At 42.9% G+C, this 23,032-nt stretch overlaps 1 protein-coding gene across 1 annotated transcript in view; it reads left to right on the top strand.

Annotated features, from left to right (window-relative positions):
• The window catches only part of AOAH (acyloxyacyl hydrolase), an 89,722-nt gene that overhangs the window by 5,943 nt on the left and 60,747 nt on the right, over positions 1 to 23,032 (top strand). Inside the window, exons 3-5 of the mRNA XM_074841534.1 lie at positions 10,043 to 10,138; positions 14,626 to 14,686; positions 15,772 to 15,871. Of these exons, the coding sequence (XP_074697635.1) occupies positions 10,043 to 10,138; positions 14,626 to 14,686; positions 15,772 to 15,871 (257 nt within the window). The remainder of the gene's footprint in view (positions 1 to 10,042; positions 10,139 to 14,625; positions 14,687 to 15,771; positions 15,872 to 23,032) is intronic.

The raw sequence follows: 23,032 nt of genomic DNA, 5'->3' as shown, positions 1-23,032 counted from the left end.
CTCATATAAAGCTGAAAAGTTTGCAAGTACAATGGAGGGCACGATTAAATTCAAAACAGTCTTGAAAACTTGGAGCATTTGCTCCCCCCCAAAAGATCATTTCAATATGGGTATGTTGAAGGCACTTCAGCAGAAATAATGAATGACACACATAGCAGATGAGGAATGACCAGCTGTGTAGCATCCCTCGGGAAGATCATCTGGGCTTGTAGTGGCACAATGATGGCAGGCTGTCATGAAGAACGCACACATTGCCCACACCAAGACGTGTGAACAGAAGTTAGCTTGCAAGACATGTGAAGTAACCTGTTACCTTTCTCAGCACTGACAAAGCCTCAGAGGAATTTCTGCCTTCCCTTTTGGGGCTGCACATCAAGAATGATGCAGAGTGGCAGGAGGTTTTGGAGAAAAATAAATATAAGCTACAAAGAAAGACTGAATAAATTAGAGTTAATTAGTCTAAAGAAGAAAAACTTGAGAAAAGACATGATATCTCTCCTCAAAAACATTGAAGGGGTGATCCATTCTCCAGATTCATAACAGCTTTGGCAAGTAATAACAGAAATGGGTACCAGTAGGGACATTCAGGTTAGGAAGAAAATTTTCTAGTGGTAGTGATAAGTGAGAACTGTCATCAGTTCATGAGAAGACTGTAGAAGTCCTCATTAGAGATCTTAACAGATTTGTGTCTACCCCGTCCCTTCAGAATGGCATAGATGCATAGATCAGCTGCTAGAGCAGAGGCTTGTGTCAGATGACTTCTTCCAGGCCAGCTTTTCGGGGGGTCTGCGCTGTGACCGCGAGAACCATTTGCAAATAGCAAGGTTTATTTATTTTCTCCCCAGCAGCAGGCTGCCCTGCTCTTTCAGCGATTAACTTTGGCTGCCCTTTTTGGAATGAGGCGATTAGTCAGGGAGCGCTCAATACAGCTGGACAGCAGCGCTTTCCATCTTCTTTGCTAGCAAGCGGAGATCCTGTGGGTCCGCAGCCAGGGAAGCAAATTTCCCCATCTTTGTGCTCTATATAATACCATTCTCAGCAACCTTTGCGGGTCACCTCTCCCATTCACCCATGAGCACATAATTCCTAGTGTACGAAGGAGCATGTTTTTGAAACATATCTTCAGCTCTGATTACATTAAAGAATGGATGTTTCCAAGCTTCCCAGCAGTGTAAAACACCGACCTCTACCTGTGTTGATTTGTGTGATAGTCAATGTCCTCAACAGTTTGCCTCCATCTAGCTGTGCATGAGTGCAGGGATGAAATATGCCCCGCAGAGTGGCAGCAGGACTGGTGGTGTTTGGAGTTCCCAATAACTTCACACAATGGAACATGCCAAATGGAGTGGGAGGCTTTTAATAACTGCGCTCAGACAAAGTGGCTGTGCACATATTGTCTGGGGAGGCACCATGACAGAACGTATAATTTACAGCTCAATGAGTTCTGTAAAAAGGCCATGCCCAATATCAATGTAGCACCACAATGTATTTTACTCTGAAAGGCTGGGAATCGACTTTCATTACAGCTAAACCAGTGCCAAACCGCAGCACCTCTGTTTACTTCACCAACATTGCTCAGTTTACTCAGCAGCAAAATTTGGCCTGAAGATCAGTAATAAATACCAAACTTGATCATAATATTTTTTCTTATGATTCTAATTTGGATAGAAAAACCACAGGCATGTGAGTAGTACAGTAGAGATACTAAAGCAACTACTAAAATAGGAATATTTTCTCCAGGGCTTCATATTTTTCAGCAACTGATGGTAAAAATTCCATTTTCAAAATCACCCCAAGTCTCACTGAAAGTTTATAGCTGTAAAATGCAGCTATATTTACTGAACACAACAAAAAGGTGTGGTTAGCATACTGACATATGTGTATGTGTGCGTAAATGCACATATAAACATATATGATTGTGCATTTGGAGATGGGGTAGTCTTGTATGTTTTACATTACTGATGCTTGCCTTTAGTATAACTTTTCTTTGATAATCCTATCTATTTAGTATTGATTGTCTGTTTGGTTGCTGATTGCCACAATGTGTGTGCCTGCCCCTCTTGTTCATATGTTAGCCCTATACAGAACTTCTGTTTATGTTTAAGGCAATCACTTTCAGTGGTTTTAAGAACTATATATCTGAAACAAGTTTTGTGCATTCAGAATCTTAAAATTGTCAAACCTTTGTGACAAGGATGAAGTTACCCAGCTACATTAACTCCCCCTCTCACTCTCACCATTCAGGCTTCAGTAAATTTTTAATAGCCTTTTCTAATTTGAAAAAGAAAAATATGTTAATGGCACGCATACATACACTTTTTTTTCCTATTAATTAACGTAGAAAGCATATCCATTGGAAATGCCCGGGGTTATAGATTTTGTTAAGTAAGGCTCTTTAAAGTGTAATGCAGGAAACACTAGGGATGCATTTGGCTGGCAGGTATGGACACCAGAATCTTCCACTAGATGGAAACTGAATTTTCTGTATCAGCATAGCTATCAGAGTCCTCACTGGGTATCTTAAGGAAAGAATAATGAACTAATAGAGCTCTGAAGTGAGGGGTCTAAAGTGGCTCACTGCTATTGCATGAGCAACAGAAATGATAATTGATATCCAGGGTTGGCTGGTTTTGTTACAGAGCTACAATGCACTCAAAATACTGCTATTTAGATATTGATATTTCAAAAATTTCTTTAGCCAGAATACTATATGTAATTTTATGCCCAGTGACAGGTTTGGTAATAGTGTACCATTTAGCATTTTCAAGCTACTTTATGACGCTTAGCAAATTTAGGGGGGAAAGGTCTTGTATATGCCAACATATTTGAATATGGATACCTATAATTATATTCCATCACTTCAGTATCTCTGTGAAATACATTAATATTGTAAAAGGAGTAGGAAGCAAAGTCTGAGTTAAAAGACTTTTATGCTCAGATGCCTTTCTGAATTACCTTTCAAAGAAACAAATCCTCTGGCTATATTTGGGCAAATAACTACCCTAACTTTGCGTATACAGTTATGTCATTTGAGCTGAATATTTCCATGCTGGAATGGAATCTTGAGGTTGTAAAAGGCTGTTCTTTGAAAGTATCAGCTCGGTGTTGAGAAGCAGCAAAAGAAGGCAAAATGAATATTGGGAAGTATTAGGAAAGGAATATATAGTGAAAAAGAAAACATTCCTGTATTATAACTTTGCATATCCATGGTCTGCCTGCACCTAGAATACCCATGGGCATGTCCCCATCTCAGAGGAGAAAACCTTATTTCTTATTAGCTCTCCATGTAAATGCTGTTATTTCAAATAGGAATGTCTTGTTCCAAGTTGAACTGGAACTGGATTAGATTAATTTGGAGAGAGGTGTTTTTATGCCAGAACAACAGCATCTGCACGAGGAGTAGCAGTATGGTCTTTTGTAGACAGGCTCTGGGGACTCCTCATCTGTAGGCTTTACGAGATGCGTTGGAGCCTATGATCATCTATAAATAGAAGCAGTAAAGACTGTGTTTTGGGAAAACCTTCATCTTCTATATAAAACCAGGAATGTGCTATATGGGTTCATTTATACAGGGGCTTGCTGCTGCAGACAGATATTTGAGGCAGAGGTTTACCGCTTTGCCAAGAGAGGCTCTGGCTCCTGCTCCACCAGGAGCAAGCGGGGTGACCACAGCCTGGCCAGCAGGGTTTGTGGAGAGCTATTTGTGTCCAATGCCACTTTTCTGGGCTTATTTCCTCCTTGTGCTCCACAGGGTATGTTTAATTTATGGCTGGGGAACAGCAATATGACTGGAGGGGCGAGAAAGTTCTCCAGCACCCAGGAACGTGATGGCAAAGGAGGATGTGCCAGAAATCCCATTTAACAGAGTTTTACTCAGACAAATATATCTACAGATCTGAAACTTAGAGAGGCAGCTTTCACTATCCAGACACTTCTTGACATCCCTAGGTATAATTCTAATTATAGAGCCTTTCAAACGTGTGCGGCAGAAGTGGATTAAGTTAAATAGTCTGCTCAAACTGCCAGAGGCTTCACAGCTAAGAAATGAATTTCTCTAGCTCTGATTTTATTATTGGGGTATGATTTTTTTTCCCCGAGCTTATTGGAAATGTCATTTTATTATTACACACTATTTTCAAATACATGGAGAGAAGTACTTCCTGACGTGTGAGTTTTCAGATTACTGCTGCTGAGCAAAATGGTTATGGTTTTCTCTTATCTCTTCAGAAATTAATAGCAGATGGGACAAACTACCTCTAAAAGAGACAGACTTTTTATTAATACCAGAGCCTAGTTTCTAATGGCTGATAAGCATTATAATACCAATGAATTTCTTCCAGAGAAAACATCCTTCAGCCTGTCAAGGCATTGAAACCTATTATTGAAGTGCGACAGCAGAGTCAATTTCTTGAAAGTTGTTTCTAAAGAAAATCCTGTGCAACTATAAAAAATTTAGAGCTTTTTTTAACCTTTAGTTATGAAGCTTATCTACACTGCCTTATATGTGCCCAGCTCATGATGAGAAATAAATCACATCTAAATATCTACTGAATTAAAAGCAAGCAATAGTTGCTAATGACTGCCCAGATCTGGAAGTGCTTTTCTACTGATGCCAGAGTATTAAAAAGTTTATATCCTCTCACACATCATAAGTAATTAAAGCAGTGAGATTTCTAGAGTCGAAGACAGCTGACTTCCCCCTGTCCTTTTTAGCTAACTAATTATTTTCCATTTTTAGCCAGCAGAATTAAGACCCATTAAAGGCTAGGATAACTGGTTAGCATTTCTGATGGTATCTGATGTGTAGGGAGATTTCTGTTGATTTTGTTAGAGGGTACTGGCTTCTTATGCTGCACCCAACATTGAATTCTTTTTCTGCCACTAAATCCCGAGGAAGATGATATATATGAATTAAAAGAGAGAAGGTTTGTAGTAGGAGTGAGGATAGTCTGAGTTAACTTTATAGACACTAACCTCTTGAGGTTTTACCTATAGCCCAACACAAGAGATAGATTCTCCTAGAGGATAAAACTGAATTACTGGGGGAAGCATATTTTTATCCAAAAAGATGGGGATCTTGGGTGAGTTAGACTCCCTGGACTGCAGTGAGTGCCCTTAGATATTCCTTCTCCCTCCTTCCAGGATTCAACCCTTTTCCTGAGTAATTTACAATCTCCAGCCCAAAAGCTGCTCTTGATGACATCAGTCTAAAGGAAAGGCATTGAAGCCATCAGAGCTTGAACACAAGCGGGTGTCCCCTGGGACAAGGCCCATGGCAGGGCAATAAGAGGTGCCAGCAGACCATGAGGAGTAAAGAGAGTTGGGCCAAGGGCACCTGATAAAAGCCCAGGTAGACGGGGGAAACAGGGAATAGATCAGCCGATGGCACGCTGGTTGCATGTGTTCCTGGGGAGCACCTTTCCCACCAGAGGGCAGGAAACCTCCCCAAATTTGGGTCCAGAGACTTCAGCCACAGTGCCTGAGGCTGAGGATGCCCCAGCTGGAACCACAGACCTCTTTGAAAATCAGTCAAGAATTTCTTTATCAGCTCGTGCCATTCCAGCGTTTCATCTGGAATAAGTGCATTTGTGGGGGAGCATTTGAATAACCAAGGTGTGGTCTGCGGATGCCCAGGGTTGGGAGGGTATAATAGTGTGACCAGAAGCATCCTCTCTGTGATAGTAAAGACTAGTTTAAGAAAGCAAACATTTTGAAGTCCAGCTCTGTGGTGTTTTCCCAAGTAGTCAGGCTATTATTATTGTTATTTATATTCATATAACATCTAGTAGCCCAAGGTACTGCATTAAGTACTGCACAAACTCAGCAATGGCTCCGTTAATTCTCATGTGAAGAAAATGTCCCTTTGAGCCTGGTTCAATAGACACAAAACTGTCTAACTGACTTAATCAACATGAAAAATTTCCATGTAATTGCTGGACGACTGCTCCATGAGTAGTGTTACCTGCACGATTGTGTTTGTGATTAAGAATTCTGTTTCTATTCAGCAGAACTGAACCAAAAATGACTATTTTTTTCCCTCCTCTCTGTGATACTTTGACAAACATGAGAGAGAAACATCTTCAGTGGAGACTCTCTTCTTGTATAGCAGAGGGAATGGAAACACCAGGGGTATTTTTGTCCTCAGCAAAACTTTTTGGATTTTGAGCACTCAGGCTGTTTGTCCACAAGCCCCTTTCTCTGTACCGATTCTACTGGCATGAGATCTGGCTGTGATAACGATAATGAGAGTCATGGGGGCAACATCTAAGTCAGAGAGAGGAGTCTCTTTGCACCCCCACCCTGAGACGAATCATTAGGCAGGCTGCTGAGCCTGCACTTGGGGTGAATAACTCTATTTCAGTGTAAAAGCGGTGTGCTGAGGTGCAGCAGGGCTGAGAGCTGCAGACAGAGGCAAGGTCTTTCCTTGTCTGTTGGGGAAGGCGTGAGGCCACGTCGTGACTTGGTCTCTCCCGTTGCGAGAGGGTCTACTTGTCACGTCGATGTTTTTGTCAGGCCAGCTTTTACACTGAAATAAAATCTCTCCTTGCAGCACTGGAGCCAACATTTTGACACCCAAGGACACCGTAACTGAAAGCAGAGACATTGTGAAGGTTGATTTCTGCTTGTGGCTGGAGCAGACCCATCACAACACAGGAAACACGAGTTGAGGTGCAGGCAGTGGGGGGAGGCAGGCAGCATCCCACTTCCACCAGCAGCAGTTTGCAAGCTTCACTGCAGTGGCAAATGACACCCTCTCGTTCTGCAGAGGATAAGGGGGTGCTGGAGGTGGGAGACAGACTTTTAGAAAGCTGGACCCAGCCGGAGCCCCTCATTCCCATGCTGATTGGCGGGGATGCCCAGCAAGCAGTATGGGTGGAACAGGCAGCCGGTGGAGGGGACGGGAGAGCTGAGGACCAAAAGAGAAGGACTTTGTCCTCTCTGCAAAGTGTGCTGGCAGGTCCCAGTTGAAGGTGCAGGAGCACAGGGTTACACAGCACAGGCAAAATGAGCATCATTTCTCTCTGCTGCAGTCCATGACCCTGTCAGCTCCCTGGTGTGACACGTTACTGAGCCTCAGGGACATGATGTCCCAGATCCCTCTGGTTTTCACCTGCCCTTCTGTGTCTGAGCTTAAGCCTGTCCTTGCAGCATGGGCTTTTCCCTCACTTTGTATCCAGGCTTGCAATTTTGCAGTCTGGTCAGGCTGTCCTACTCCTCAAGCCGCACTGGCGCCTGCTCTATCGCTGTCGAACTCTTGTCCCTGTGCTCAGTTCTGCTTCTGCCTGTGTTTTGAGGACTGTCTGCTCTCCCAGCTCCTCTGCCCGCTGAAGCATTTTCCTCTGCCAACATTGCTAACTTCAGTGTCTCCCAGGTTTCTTTCTCTTCTCCTTATCTTCACCCCTCACAGACTCCTGGACCCATGTCTGCTAAGTGCTGGCACATTTGTAGCTTGCTCAAGTTCCTGGTGCAAAACAATGAGAGGTAAAACAACAAAAGGTGTCTCCTTTAGAAAATATTGAAGGACTAGCTCCTTCTGATCTTTCTGCTTGGACTCCTTTTTGTCTTTCTGACTTCTAGACAGCAAGTTTTTAGGTGAAGACCTGACCTTGATAAGAGAAGGAAGGAAGGCACAGAAAGAATAGGTGGTTTTGGGGTTAAGCCATCATTTTAGTCATTTAATGTTTCTGAGCCTCCACCCTCATGAATAAAACAAACATAAAAGGCAGGGGAAGGGTAGTTTTAGTTGCCTGTAGGTTGCTCAGGTGTGTTAATAATATGGCCTTGTAAAAACCAAATTATGCAATGCCTTTTAGGTGTGTTTCCAGCGTGTCTCAAGGATGTGCACCGCCATCTCAGCGCTAAACGATGGAGTTGGTCCAGTGCAGCTATGCCTACGTTACCCTTGCAAATAAGCCAGGGTCTGTTTTCTGTCTCTGGGGCCAGTGCAGGGCATGGCTTGCACCCAAACAGCTGAAGTCTTTTGCACGTCTCAACCTTCCACTGCCTCAACTGGGTTTCCTCATCCAAATGCGCTCTGGCGACTGGTCCACAGCACAAGCACAAGCACTGCCTGGGGCACGGCATGGGATAAACCTGTGCTAAAGCACCTGCTAGTGGTTAAACAGGGACCAGACGTCCCCAGGCTGTTCTTTGAGCCCAAGGCCTGAGCATGCTTTACCCTCCAGCTTGGGTGTCCCCTTTGGTTTTAGTTTCGGTCTTTATTATACTACGGTTTTGGGTTTTGTTTTTTGTTTTTCTTTATGAGCTATTGTGTTTTAACCAACTGTTAATTCCTTGGGCTAGCCTGTGGCTGTTTTGGGGGGGTTGGGGAGGGTGGAGAAGGAAGAAGGAATGACTTGCTTCAGGGTTTTTTCTTCATTGTATATGTCTCCATTTATTCTCCTATTCTTTTAGGCTGACTGGAGGTAATGGCTCTTAGCATGCTTTATAAATCATTTCACAGAGGACTTTGAGTGAGCATTTTATTTAATAAGTATGGAGAAGTGGGCTTTTATCCCTGCAAAAGAGGTGACACATTCACTGCAATTTCCACTGGATTACTGTATTTGGGGTAGAAGTAGTAATAGAAGACTCGAAGATATTGGTTTTACAGCAAGTTCCAATTGTATTACTTCCTCTTTGACTTGCTACTTGATCCATAGGAGCATCAAAGTTATTTACATTGAAAAACAGCACTTTGATTTAATAGCACATAGACAGGGGTACTTGGAAGGAATTTAAAAGCTCACTTTGAAGAGTTGTGCCAGCCTGAAAACCTCAACATAAATGCTCTTGAGCTTTGGAAAAAGGTGGATCTGCAGCCACATCCAAATTCTGCAGCTCACCTCCATTTCTAGACTGTGTCAGAGCAAGTCCTGAGAGCTGAGATTTCTTGCAGAAGGGAAGAAACAGGCTTCAGCTACAGGGATTTCAAAGAGAAATCTTTATTCAGGCTGCTGGAAACTGGCATCCTGGCTCCTTGTCTCCTGGCTGCCTGGGATACCCACCTCTGTTACACAGTCTCTGAATTCAGTCAGGGACCTCACTCTGGCTGCCAGGTCTGACTATATTGGTCAGACTGTGCATCACCAAATCTGGCTTCTTTATAAAATGGTGAAGCCTCTGCAGAAAGGGAGAGCACAATGCTGTCCTACAGCAATTTAAAATCGACTTGAAATGAACCACTCATGGTCATCACGTGGATTTTGAATGATTGCTAGGTGGGGATCACATTGAACCTACTTCATCCCCAAAATATCAGAAAAAATGCTGCACATCCCAAGAAACACATCACTACGGTGTGCAAGTTCTTGGGTCTCAGCCACAGCTAGTCCAAGGTTTTATTTAGCCCTGCTCGCACCCAGGTTAGTGATGAGAAATAGCCAGATTTGTAGGTCATAGGAAATGGTTTCTTTCCAACCACAGTATGAACTCTGAAGACATTTTGGCTTTAGCAAATGAGTAGCTGGACCCAGCCGCCCTGTGCATGCCAAGCACTGCTGAGTTTCAGAGGAAAGTCTGTGAAGAAATGATGCCATAGATTCTTTGTGGTGGTCAGCACATACATCTGCTTCGTGATGTCTCTTCTGCAGGCAGTGACACCCATTCATTTCTCAGTTTTGCTAGCTCTCTGTGCGGCTTGTGTAGAGTCCTATCAAGTACAGACCTGAGCCTTTTTTCTTGTGAGAAATAACGAGAGAGCCGGTGGCCAAGCAGGCAGCTGTAACAGTGGCTGTACCCTCAACTCCTTGATTTTCATCCTTGAAAGGATGGAAAATTGTTTTTTCAGGAGCAACATCCAGTGCTGTAAAGGCCAGGCTGTTCTGTGCACTCCTATGGCATCGACATTCTCTCTGTGATACCTTACAGGTTTTGAATAAAGAGAAATTCACAGATATTTTTCCCCCTTGAACACTCACCTGCCATGGATCATCTCAAGAAATGAAATGCCCAACGATGCCTGAAATACTTCTATGGCGTGGGGTGCTTCATCACACTTCACAGATAACCATATTCGCTCTTTTTGTTTGTTTGTTTGAAGGATGCGTGCTTGTGGTGTCTGTAATTGAACAGCTTGCACAGTGGCACAACAGTACAGTAAAGGCAGCCATGGAGAGACTGTGCAACTACATACCTGGTAAGTACCAAATAATAGGCCATATGTTATGTTGGTACTGCTATATTTCTCTGTTAATTAAAAATTCACACGTGGAGTCTGAAAAAGCTTTATCGACTTCTTGTGCAGCATCTCAAATTAACATAGTTGAAAGACAGCAAGGTGCTATCTGCAGGGGAGTCAGTGGTGTGTCTCACTTGGCTTCAGAGCTGGGATTTCATCCCAAAATTAGAGTGAATTGGGTGGTATTAAGCCCACTTCTGTGTGCACACCACCACATGCAGACCCCTTCGTTCCTTTCTTCTCCACTTTGTCTCTTTGTTAGCAGCTTAAGAATAGATTCACTGTATGCCCAACACTCCTCTTTCTTGTTCATATGGGTCTTCATAGCAACTGTGAAGATGAAAATGTTTTCAGCAGGTGTAGGAAGCTGCTATTGTAAAAAAGCTCAAAAATAAGCTGAGGTTGACAGGTGTAAGATGTGAGCATTTGGTCTGCACAGAAAAGCTATTGAAATGTAACCAATGACACAAATTTCAAAAGTGATAGCTATTCCGTATGAATATATGTAGACTCCCCTTTTTCTGCCCCTTATTTTATCTGCCCAAAGGAGCTTAGCTGTCCAAATGCACATCCCTAAATAGAGAACAGTTTGAATGCCAGAACAGCTTTGTGCCTCACAGACCAATCCTGTAACTATTTAAGTAACTAGATCTCACATTCATGATATCTTTTTAACATTATGAATGTAAAAAGATGGCTTAAGATTCTTCATTAAAAAGTCATTTATATAGGTCTTCATGAATTGTATCTCTGAGAAACCATCTTGCTCTGTAGACCCTAGTTTCACAGAAGATGCGTGTAGAATAATAATTTCCTCCTTTTCAAGAGAGAATTGCCCAATGCAGGATGGGGCAGGGAAGTAATTGCTGGGATTCATTCAATGACAGAATGATGCTTATCTGATTTTTATTCCATAAGTCATATCCTCAGTGTTTTAAATTACAGGCACATAACCATGAAGTTACAATTAGAAGCACTGATCCTGCTATTAAAATACAATTTTCTTTAAAATATGACATGCTAGCTCTATGTTCATGATTCACTCAGTGGACTTTGTTCCACTGACATGTCAAGATATTTCTTTTCAGCTGCCACTCTTTGCACACATAAAATCCTATTATCCCCTTAGTTGAATCTGTATAATCCACTTACCTTCTATGAGATGCATGGATACACCCACCAGAAAAAAACTGACCCTGAACTTGAAAGGATTGAAAAATCCTATGGATTGTGTGGGAGCTACAGTGTAACCCGATTTATACTCTCCTGGGAGGTGAAGACTACAGCCCAGCAGGAATCAACAGCTTCCTCTTGCTGCTTGAAACAATAGAAAAGCTGTGGATGCCCACAAGGAGCAAACCTACTAAAGTAGGCTGTGCCGTTTCACCCAAAGGAACAATTTCATTATTATACACATGCCTATAATTGATTGCAAGAATAACAGCAAAAAATTAATGGCAATGGGGCTTTTCCTAAGGTCAAAAAGGGACTAAGAACTCGTGGGGTGTTTTTGTAAGGGCCTTCTATAATTTCTGTTACAATGAAGTTGGTGTTGGATGAAGACTTTGGTGAAGTTGTACGATGTTCAAGAAAAAAAAAAAGTTTAGAGAAAAAGAGAGAAAAATTCAGTACCTGTCAAGCCAACTCAATCCCATAGGCTGTGTAGAAAATACAATCACATCCTTATTTATATGGAAATATTTGCAACGTGTATGATTCAAGCAACATGACCAATAAACCTGTGAAAATAAGAACAGTAACACCATGAGTGAAGAAGGCTCTCGAGCAGGCAGAAAGGCCAGGTCTGGGAGAATGGGCAGTATTTACACTGTAAGAGAGGTTGTTAGCAAGAATATATGTTTACCTGGATACTGGCTGTCTGCCTGATGAAACAGAGGTGTTTGACACCCAAAATGTGCTTTGAGACTGTCTGCCTCTGGTGTTGCCTCTGACTCATGCTCTGCTTCTGTGTTGGCCACTGCTGTGTAAACACCTTAGAGCTCAAGTGGAAATGGCAACATGATTAATACCATCTTTCTTGCAAATATTTACCCTCTGGGATTCAGCCAGAATTCTAGGACTATGAAGCTATAGAGGAAAACCTTCTGGATTTTTATTACGTAAGAACAGGGCAGTTTAGGGAATCTCTTCTACCTGAAGCAGGGCAAAAGCAAGTATACTCTAAATTTTCTCTAAATTTCCCAGCAATTTGGTTTAAGCTCTTCTCTTGCCCCTGAACACTCAACGTTATTCATCATTTTTTCTCTCACTCTCTTCCCCTTCTTTCTGACTTACTCAGCTTCTTCCTAACAGAGCTTTCTCTCTGCAATTATCCATCCTTGTCTGTGTCAGCAGAGCCAGAGATTTGTGAACGCATGATGCTGGCTGGCTCGGAGGGCAAGTCCTGTAAACACTGCCTGTAGCTTGGGTCTGTTTTGCTGGAAGCCAAAGCTGGAATGGTATCTGTATCTTCCAAGAGGACTCTGTGTGCTCAACGATAATTTTATGTTATTGCTGTTCTTTTTACCACCCATCATTTGTTACACCATGGGGTAATTACATGTCAAGCTTCCTATATGCATAAGAAAATCAGCGCCTAGAAATCAGTGTGACCAGCAGACCCCCAACATCAGCTGCCCAGAGCTGATGGGCAGCCAAACCCTCTCCTCCTTGTAGCCACCAGTACAGGTTACAACATCCACTTGGCTCCTCCAGGGCCAGAAACTTTATGGAAGCCAGCTGGTCTGGGAAACTCATAAGGAGAATCATCTGCGATGCACTGGAGTGGTGCTGGGGAAGCCAACCCCCTACTCCTGTGAGCTACTATAGGGATCCAGGTGCCCTGCTGGCAAGCATCATTAGAGGGTGTTTTAATCAGCAATGGTACTAAACACAGGGTTATTGATGTCTGCAATGGCTTTCCTGTTAGGTGAACAAGAATAAAATCTAATTCTAGCCAGGAGACCAATTTTTAACTTGCAGATTGCTTCTAAAGAGCCAATAGAGAGGAGTTATGTGGCAAAGGAGGCAAAGTGAAGCTAATAACTTGATTGAAATAAAACACCTGGCACGGGATAAGAAAATTCAGCTATTGTAGTTACAGAAGTTGCCTGCAACACCTTATGCGTAGGAGGGTGTTGGGGAAATTATCTTTTCATTCCCTGGCATGCTTTTGTGGTGCCAGTCTTCCTTTACTGGGTGCAGGTTGCCAGCTAGGGTGTCTGCAATCCTGGCAGGAGAGCAGCTGCGGGAGCGACAGCACACCCATGCCCACTGATGGAGTCCGGGCTGCGAGGTTTTGTACCCTCCCCAGTGTAAAACTACCTGCTTTGCATGCAGCAGGCCCCCAGCCCTGGGCTTGTCCAGACTGATGCTGGTTAAAATTGAATATTCAGCCTTTTGGGGGTGTCTAAGGCTTTTCTTTGGGAAAGATGAGGATACTCTATGTTTTCTTCCCGAAGTAGAGATAGTTATCTGTCTGGATAAGGGAGGTGCAAGAGAAAATGCCATCTCTCTGGAATTTCAGGAGCTGCAAGTTTTATTGCTCTGTGCTTGTATGAACCTGCCTCTTCATGACTTTTCACACCAACCCCCCTGCCGAAATGAGGTCTGATACCTCCTTTGCAGGATATGTGCATGGTTAACCGGCTCTCATCTGTTCAGGCCAAGAAACAGTCAATTTCATTCATGGGAGCTATGAGACCCATGCTACCATCATGCCCTACCTGTATTCAAACCCCCAATCTGTCCCTCAAGTGACTTTGCTTGGGTGCAGTGACCACTTTTTTTTATAACAGCACCTTAAAGAAATCTCTGATGAGCTGTCTTCTGGAGGGTGTGGAGGCCATGCTTCACCCAGATTAAAGAAAGCGACCTGAGCCAGCATCCCAAAAAGACACACAGCTGCAGACTGTGAAAGAAAGCCAAACGAAAAGTGTCAAATATTTGTTTGAATGCAATTACTCCTGCTCAACTCCTGCTCTACACAAAACATATTCTCTTAACTCACACAAACTCCCAGAAGCTCCAAGGCAGCTCTAGTAACAACTCCAAGCCCTACATCACTTTCTGCACTTTGATTTATGCATTTGTTTTCTTTCTTCTTGCAAACCTACCGAGCTATTTGTTTAAGCTGTTTAGAAGATGCTGTGGCATGTATGATTTCTTTCAACTTTTTCATGACGCCATACTCAGAACATTTAACAAATGCTAGTTATCCTTTTTAGTCTTTATCATGCGGCTTGCCTAAAGCCAGAGAAGGGATTTAGGCAAGGTTAGAAATTCAGATTTTCCCATTCTCTGGTGCTATACTGAGGTCATAGATTCACACACCTTCCCCTAAGATAAATCAGCATTCATCTTAATGAGCCAACTGCTGTATTTTGACTATTATAAAACCAGTTTCACCATGCTCAGTTACTTTAAAAAAAATCTGTGTTTTCTAGAAAAACTGCAAGGTTTTTGTTACGTTCTTGCTGAACTTTACGGACCACACATAGCTGAACTGTAAGTATTGTTGTGTCCTCTCAGGTCTTTGCTTAGCTTGTTCTTGACATGTACAGATGTGCTGTCAGAATGAAGTACAGGGGTTTCATTCTTAAAATCACATTATTATTAAAGCAGAGATGCTTGAGACTGATTCTGGTTTGTCATTTGGCATAGCTATTCCTGAGTGAATAAACACAGGCTGCCACTGGTAACCATTTTCATACTCTTGAATCTCTGATCAGGCCCACCTGATGTAATTACCTTTTGAAATTCAGCTCGTTTGGATGAGGGAGGAATTTGAATAACCCGTGAGTGCAAGACAGGTTCTACAGAGTCACACTACTGTAATATTTGGGTCTCGCTTTCCCTTCTACCTTTAATCAAGCTTTCTTATTGTCAGCCCCTACATGCTCTCAGCCCTGACCTTGATACACACTCTGGGGAAGCCTACTAAGGAATGTGAGTGATTAAAAAAATAAAATGTAGGTCATTTTATTCCTCTTTGAAAGGTCTTAGTTTAATTAACGGAGCTTCTCCCTCCCTAGGGTTTTTATTTTTATTTTTAAAACTAGCCAAGGGACTGCAAAGTGCTTACAGACTAAAAAGTGTTATAATCAAACATTTTAATTTAATTCCTGATTATCCCAGAGGTGTGTCCCAAAAAGAAAGAAACAATCCTATCACTTGTGCTTGGTGATTAAAGGTTAAGGATCTTTGAAGGATTTCTGGTTATTTTCTTGAGTTAATGATTGAACATTCATATGTGCCAAATTGCATATGCATTAACTTTAACCTTTAAATCTTTGTCAGACTTATGACTGATTAAAAAACAGAACAGTCATAATGTACTTGATTCAAGTGCTGCATATAAAGCATGGTGCTTTTTCATCATCCTGGAATCCAATTTTAAATGCTGAATAGGATGTTGTGGCAGAAAATCGTTAGGACCCAACACTGTTACTGATCAGAGATTACGGGCCACAGTGAAGTGAGCTGAGGTTATTGTTTGGCACTGGGGAGATTTAGCTTCCCATGGAAATAGCTTCTACTTTCAAGCACCCAGAAGAACATAATAGTCTTTGTTTTCACACCATTTCCTTCAGCATAGACAGGGAAATGAATGCTGATGTGGTCTGCCATTCCTTGAAGCTGTGTAAACAGGATCCAGGACAACCACTTTGTCATCTCTACCCTCCTCCAAAGGTGAGTTGGTTTTCCACTTTTTTCAAAGCCACAGATTGTGCAAGGTCTTTTATGCTGGAACTGAACAGTGCAGAGGCTCCCAGTGCACGTGCATTTTCTGGGAAATAAACTTCAACATTTTGAGCATAAACACTTTTAGAAAATGTCTGTTTGAATGAAAGGTACATAACACACTTTAACTGTGTGGAGTATCAACAACATGGTTGTCAGGGCCAAATTCTCTTGTACCAGTCTGGGTCAGAGAAGAAGAGTAGGGAAAATAAAATCTCACTTTCTCCAAACTTTATTGTTAAGCAGCACAATATCCCCAAACCAGCTACTCAGCTGAGGTTCATCTATGCCACTGCATTACCAGGGCATGACAAGTTATCCCCGTGTTGCCTAATCTGTTGTGGCAGCCTGTGTAGACGCTGGTTACCCACTGCAGATGCAGGGCTATTTGACTTGCATTAGGCTGCAGCGCAAGAGGTTTAAGCTAACGTGCGTATCTTTTGCCACAGGTTGGAAACATATTCAGTTACCACCTTTTTTTGATGTACAGTTACTTGCTATGCCACGGTAACTTCATGGCGTGTCCTAGACCTTTGCTATTCAGACACATATCTGCATAAGTGTCTAAACAGATACAGTTTGTTTTGGGATTTTTTTGGTTGTGGTTTGACTTTTTCTTTTCCAATCATCATGCAGCCCCAGTCACACTAAAACCTGTGAGTGATGGTGGTTGTTTGGCAGTGTCGAAAAGCAAGTGATTCCCTTAGGTATCTATTTTTGTAAATCTTTCTCCCTGCATCTGAATGGATAAAGACATATTTGATTTCTAAAGGTTTGCATTAAGACATTTTACACAGGGCCTCATCCAACAGCCACTGAAGTCAGTCGGAGCCTTTTTATGGACTTCAGTGAGCTGTGGTTCATCTCCAAGATGGATTTAGTTTTGTCAGTATTAAAACCTGGAGAAACACTTGCCTTCCAAGAATAGCAGTATCATTTGTTTTACAGCAGGTGTGTGTCCCATATGACTACTATGCTCCATGCTATGTCAACATAGAGACATATGGGTGTGCAACCAGGCAGGGGTGAAAGAAGATGAATGCAGGTAGCAGAGAGGGCCCACACTAACTTGGCTCAATCAGGATGTTGCCCAAACTTCATCAAACGTGTTCCTTCAGACACTGCATCTGAACTAGTACAACAGTTCATGGGTCCTGCTGCCTTTCCCCAAGGTACATCAGAGCTACCCTACTGCAAGCTCTCCCTTAAAAATTGCCAGGTCTTTACTTGCCCCACAAATATTCCTGAGTCTCCAGCACTTTCTGCCCTGGTAATTGCATGTTTTTTCCCTCCCCTGCACTCGTAACAGCAGCAGAGACCCTGTCAGTGACTGTGGGGGCCTTTTTTTTTTTTTTTTTTCTTTTTTTAGATTAGGACTCCTGAAAGTAAAGGTGAGAGTACAGCAAAGGCTGGCAGGCTCCCCCAGCCCCAGTGTAGCAGGTCACCCAGGAGGACAGTGGGAGCTGTAGCAATGGTGGCTGCACCTGCACTGCACTGCCAGCCAAGAGTTAGATTTTCATACGGACTTACTTGTTTGTGTGGGGGAATAAAGAGAAGTAGAAACCAGCCTGCACCCTTACTTCTGCCAGTGGCAGAAGTGCAAGGTGCCTCTTGGAGTGAAAGAGAGGCACTTAAAGAGAGGGATAGATTCTCCTGGCTGCACAGTGAGCTAGGCTAACAAGTCTGGAGAGAGGAGCTGTTTAAACCAAGGAGGCTCCTGTGCAGAAATTAGAAGATCTGTGGTGAAATGCTTGGCCAATCAAACAGAGGGGACAGAATGTCACTCATGGCGTATCTCTGTTTAGCTCTTCCCATCTCTCAGAGCAGGTATGGGACCAAGATGTTGACTCCTTTCACCTCCAGCAATAGCTCTAGTGACTGCACTGTCTGCAAGGAAAACAACTGAAGATTTTTTTTTTTTAATTTTGATTATTTTTTTTAATTTAGATTTTAAAATTTAAATTCAAAATTTAAATTTGGACTCTCCTTTGCATGGCCTGGAGACTGTACTTCTGAGCTCAAACAAACCCTCTCCCTTCCAAGTGGTAGTCAAGCTGCATTTGTTTCTCACCAGGAATAAGGGAACTCTACCAACAAAACAATTTTTCTATCACAACTGTGCCCTCCTTTTTAACTCGCCTGTGCCCTGAGACAGCATGAGGAGGCTGGGAGAGATGGGAGGAGAGGAACAGTGCTTAGAGTTCATGCTCAAGTGGTTGATAAATTGCCCACAGTAACTCTGTGACAAGTCAGACTGAGTAAAGATGGATTATAGGTGAAAAAAATTAATATACAGTCAGAGACACAGATGCATAAAATGCAGTTTACCTCACATTTGCTTCTTTAGTTTGTAATCTGATTGATCACTTCAGTTATATGAGCCTGCAAATGTTGGCTCCGTCCCCTGCCAAGTGTTTGAACAAGACTTTAATACTAATGATCATTTTGTTCAACTCCATTGATTTTCAGGTACTTCGTTTATTCATTTAGACTTTTGGATGCCCATTTTCCCAGAATCAGTATCACATTTATCCTGGCGAAGGGAGTAAAACAAATATAGAGTTACTTACCCTTATAGAGCAGTATAATGTTCAGGTTTTAATTACCTTTAAAGTGGCAAATATCAACACGTAGCTGTTTTTCACTAGTTTATGTTGTTCTGTTTCTGTGATGTTGCTCTAGTGAGATTGTGTATCTCAGGGAAGGAAGAGTCCCTGCTTCAGAGACCTTGCAAACTATCTACATAATGGAGACACTGCAAGCCAAGTAAATGATACGTGTGTTATAGTACATACTTCCCTGGTCTCTGACAAATTAGCTCAAATCCATTTTTTTTCCAACCTGCCTGGAGGCATTAGCAGTCTGTGGTTATTCTAGGAGACGTGGCTCTAATTATGAATAGAAAGTGTTGCTCCATTCCCACGGAGTCCAGCGCTCTCAGTGCGGAGCTGGAGGAGAAGAGCATCTAACCTGGGCAAAGGCAGCTCCATTGCAGGGGCTCCCCGGGGCCTTGGGAGAGGTGGGCTGCCCCACTGGTGGGCACTTTCAGAAGCAGACCCCTGGTGTTGATAGGGAAGAGTGGAAGGGGTACCTGCGGCTCCTGGATCACCAGCATGGCTGTGCGAGCAGATGTCACTTATAATGGGGTCCTGTGAGCCCCTAATTGCCCCCAGTGGCCTGCAGAGCAGAGCCAGGGCCAGGGCTGGAAGTGCAGGGAGATGTGCATGCGTAGGCTCTCCTGCTGCATGTTTCTTGCCCAACCAGAGGTTCTCCTCTACCTTTAGTATGAGGGTAGCAACACTGGGGACTCCTTCAAGTCAGGAGGCAAAATGATCCGGTGCGTCAGAAGTGTATGTTTACCACAGGTAGCTGAAAACTGGGCAGTATCTAAAGCTGCTGTAATATGCCTTGTAGTTTAGCAGATACTCTAACACTGGCTGCAGCATCGCTCTGAAATGCTGACAGTGGGTACAGGCATCCAAGCTAGCTGGTTTAGGATGACTTTTTTTAGTAAAAAGGTAGATCAGCTCACATGGTGGAGGACTTTCTGCACCAGGTCCTGTGATAAAGGGATGTTCCTTTAGCAAGCAAAAAGGGTGAGGGGCACTGCCTACCAAGCTCCCATTCTGACCCCGGGAGCAAACAGGTTTGCAGGAGATTATTCTCAGCTTGCTTCTAGATTGTTTTAAGCCAGCTGGCCTGTTCAGTTAAATGGCAATACTCTAATTGATTTTGTTGGGACTAGAATAATGGCTCAACTTCAGCACTGGAGTCCTGCTGCTGGCAATGTCTTAAACAGTCTGTGTTGGAAGGAGCTTGTACTATTCTTTGTGCCTTTCAGAGCACCTCTTCTGCTCCCCATCACTTTTCTGCTCCAGATTTTTAGAGACATTGTGGCTGCAGACTTATCTTAATCTCCAGTATTAGGATTTTGCTGGGAGTCATCTTACGTCAGAAAAAATATACATATTTATGCTAATGTTATTTTATCTTACCAAAGTAAGCTTTATTGCCGCAAGCACTCATGCTGGTTCATGTCCCCTCTAACAGGTCATTCACTGACTTTGTAAAAATCAAAAACCACATCCCTGATGGACATTACTGTGGCCAGCCTGCTCTTTGACAAAGTAAGAGCTAACCAATTCTGGCTGAAAAAAAGAAACCCTTTGGGGTTTCATAAAATAAAAATACTCCCACTATTTTCTCTCATTTCTCTCTCTCTTTCAGTGAAAATGTGAACTGCTTCCCGGCAGGTGAGGCAGAACCAAACTCCAGGGCAGGAGTGCTTCTGCATTCCTGGTAAGAGCAGGCTTCCAGCCAAAGGTAGATCTTGTGGCTGGGATTCGTTTCCTTCTTTTGAGACCACAGACCATAAAGCAAGCATCTGGGAGGCAGGCTATGTTCTGGGGAGCAAGATGCCCTCCTTTTAGCCTTTCTTCCTGGAAATAGGTAAAATCTACTCAAATGTGAGCTGTTTCTGCTGGAGTCAGAACTGAGCCCTGAAGAAACAACCTATAGACAAACAATAGCAGAAGGCACAGTTTGAGCAATAGTTCTTCCTCTTTCACTTGTTTATCACCATTTCCCCTGCTCCTCTTCATTGACAGAAAATAAAATGGAAAAAAAAAAAAACAAAAAAAAACCCAAAAAACCCCAAACAACCAGAAACCCAAACAACCCAAAAAATAAAACCACACAACCCCAACCTTCCACCAAATAAACCCAAAGAAAACAGGGTGGCATGGGTTTTGCAGGATGCTGCGTGCAGCTGTGTCATACCAGTGCAGAAGCTGCTCCAGGCAGGATCCCTGAAAACAAGTCATAGGTTACCCTCAGGCCCAGCAGCTTTGGCGGTGGGAGGCTGACAGAAAAAAGTATAAAGACAAGAAAATGTTGCTCATGGATGCTGACTGTGTTTTGCAGAGACAAGCTAAAAAATGTAAATCAAAATGTTTCATCCTGAACACATAGAGTCCAAGTCCAAAAAAACAAGTGGCATAAAATGAGCAGAAATCAGAGTAATTGCCCTGGGAGAAGAAAGGACTGAGTCAGGCTTCACATATTTTAGATCTGGGCTTGCAGGGAAGGTCCTTATTTTGCGTCCAGAGCACATATTGTTTGGTTTGGCTGTCCTGTGAAATCATAAAGATTCCCACTACAGCCTCTGCAGAATGAAAGATGGGAGTTGTAGAACAAAGCCCAGTTTTGCCGGCGCTGTTTAACAAGATTTGCAGCATTTTGGTACCTTGGTATGCATACTCCTAGTAAAAGGATAATGAAAATAAGTTAGACAGGAAACTTGGAGTATTTTGTAAATATCTGCTCTCCTGGGAAAGAGCTGGCTAACAGGGGTGATAAATGAGTGAGAATTAGAGTTGGTTCATGTGTTTGTTTATGATGAGAAATAGATCTGTTTGCAGAAAAATCATTACTAGGAGTACACAGGCTCTGTGGAGAGCATTGAAAGAAAGCAGTGAATGAAATCCTAGTGAACCCCCTCCTCTCGGCCCCATCCATGGTGTGGATATCTTGTGTACTCTGAGCAGCAGGGTTGTGCAAATTTGGGTGGATGGGGCTGGCTGCTCCCCAGGACCTCCGCACACCCTCCGGGCAGAGGCTGTGAGCTCCCCCATCAGCTGCTGGAGCCTAGGGAGCCCCTTCCTTGGTGGGGTTTTCCTGCCATGGGAAAGAGGGGAGGCTGCTTGCTAACCGAGTTGCAGCAAGAGAGGTTGTATGGGCTGTATGGCCTTCGATGGCAGGCTTGACATGCTGGTGTCAACCAGGGAGTACAGGTGACCCATGAAACCAAGAGTGTTTTCTCCCAGGTGGGTGTTTTGGCTGCCAGTCCTTCACAGCCCACCCCAGGGTCCTGGCTGCTGGTTGCAGGCTGCAACTTCTGCAGCAGCAGCAGATCTCATCCTTAGCATTTCAGAGAGAACATTTTCTACATGCAGGGGCAATTCAGCCTTTCCTCCCTTGTTTTCTGCTTTCTGCGTGCAGTATTGCTCTAGCTGTCTGAAGTGTGCATTTCTCATGCTCTGCTGCTGAGAGCAAGAAAGTTGTCTCCTCCCCTGCCCAGCAGAAGGGGATTGATAAATCCTACGTCTCTGGAAAGTTTTCATCTATCATACTCAATTTTAAGCCATTTTCCTCATCTGTCTCTCAAGTTATTTTATTGCAGAAATGACAGCAGCTGGTAATGTACGACATAACTATGTCAAATGCAAGATGCATGTTTGGTTTTTGGGGACAGCAGTAGCCCAGGGGGAGGAAACTGGGAAACAGTGTCTTGGCTCATTCCTAGCATCTCTCATCTATTTGTGACATACCCAGATTTTTATAAGACTATAGACACAATGAATTAAACATATATTAAGCACATATATTAAAGTGACACATATATTAAAAAACAGTAACTTAGAAGTCTGTGTTCCTTGCTGCTTATGCTTATTCTTCCTTATCCCTTTATATTGTTCACTATAATTTTTTGACCCCTGAATATCACAGTTAACTAATTTGCTTTGATCACTGCCTGAATCAATTATAATGACATGCTAAATTTTATTCTCAGTAAAAAAATGTTGGTAATGGTTGCTTTAAATGCAAATATATGCTGCTTTAATATTCCAAGCTGGCACGCCCGCTGTTCAGTAAGGTGCCATCACTCGAGGGATATTTTCTTCTTTTCCAAATGCTTTAATACTACCACTTGGTGAAGCATACTTGCTGAGCTACTGTAGCTCTAGCTAGATAAATATAAACTTGTGCTGAACTTTACCTCAGAGTCCTCAAACCTGGTTGGTGTTAAGCTAGCAGTTATGTCCTTACGCTGGGCTGTAGGAGGGACTGATGGCACATCATTGTCAGACAGAACAGTTTGTCCTCACTAACAATTATTTTGTTCAGAAACAAAGTGCTAACATGTGACACACCGGATTTCTCTTTCCATTTGAAACATTTTCAAAAGTAATTGATTTTATCTCCTTTTTTTATTTTTATTTTTTTACTGATCCTCAAAGCCTACAGAACAAAAGCAGTTATTCCTTCTGAAAAAGGGCAAATGGGCAGTATTTTCAGCCTTCTTCATGCTGAATGCTGAGAGGAAGGACA

The sequence above is a fragment of the Strix aluco genome, chromosome 1 (assembly GCF_031877795.1).
Source record: "Strix aluco isolate bStrAlu1 chromosome 1, bStrAlu1.hap1, whole genome shotgun sequence".
NCBI classification, from domain to species: domain Eukaryota; kingdom Metazoa; phylum Chordata; class Aves; order Strigiformes; family Strigidae; genus Strix; species Strix aluco.
This window is presented reverse-complemented; position numbering and strand designations above follow the sequence as displayed.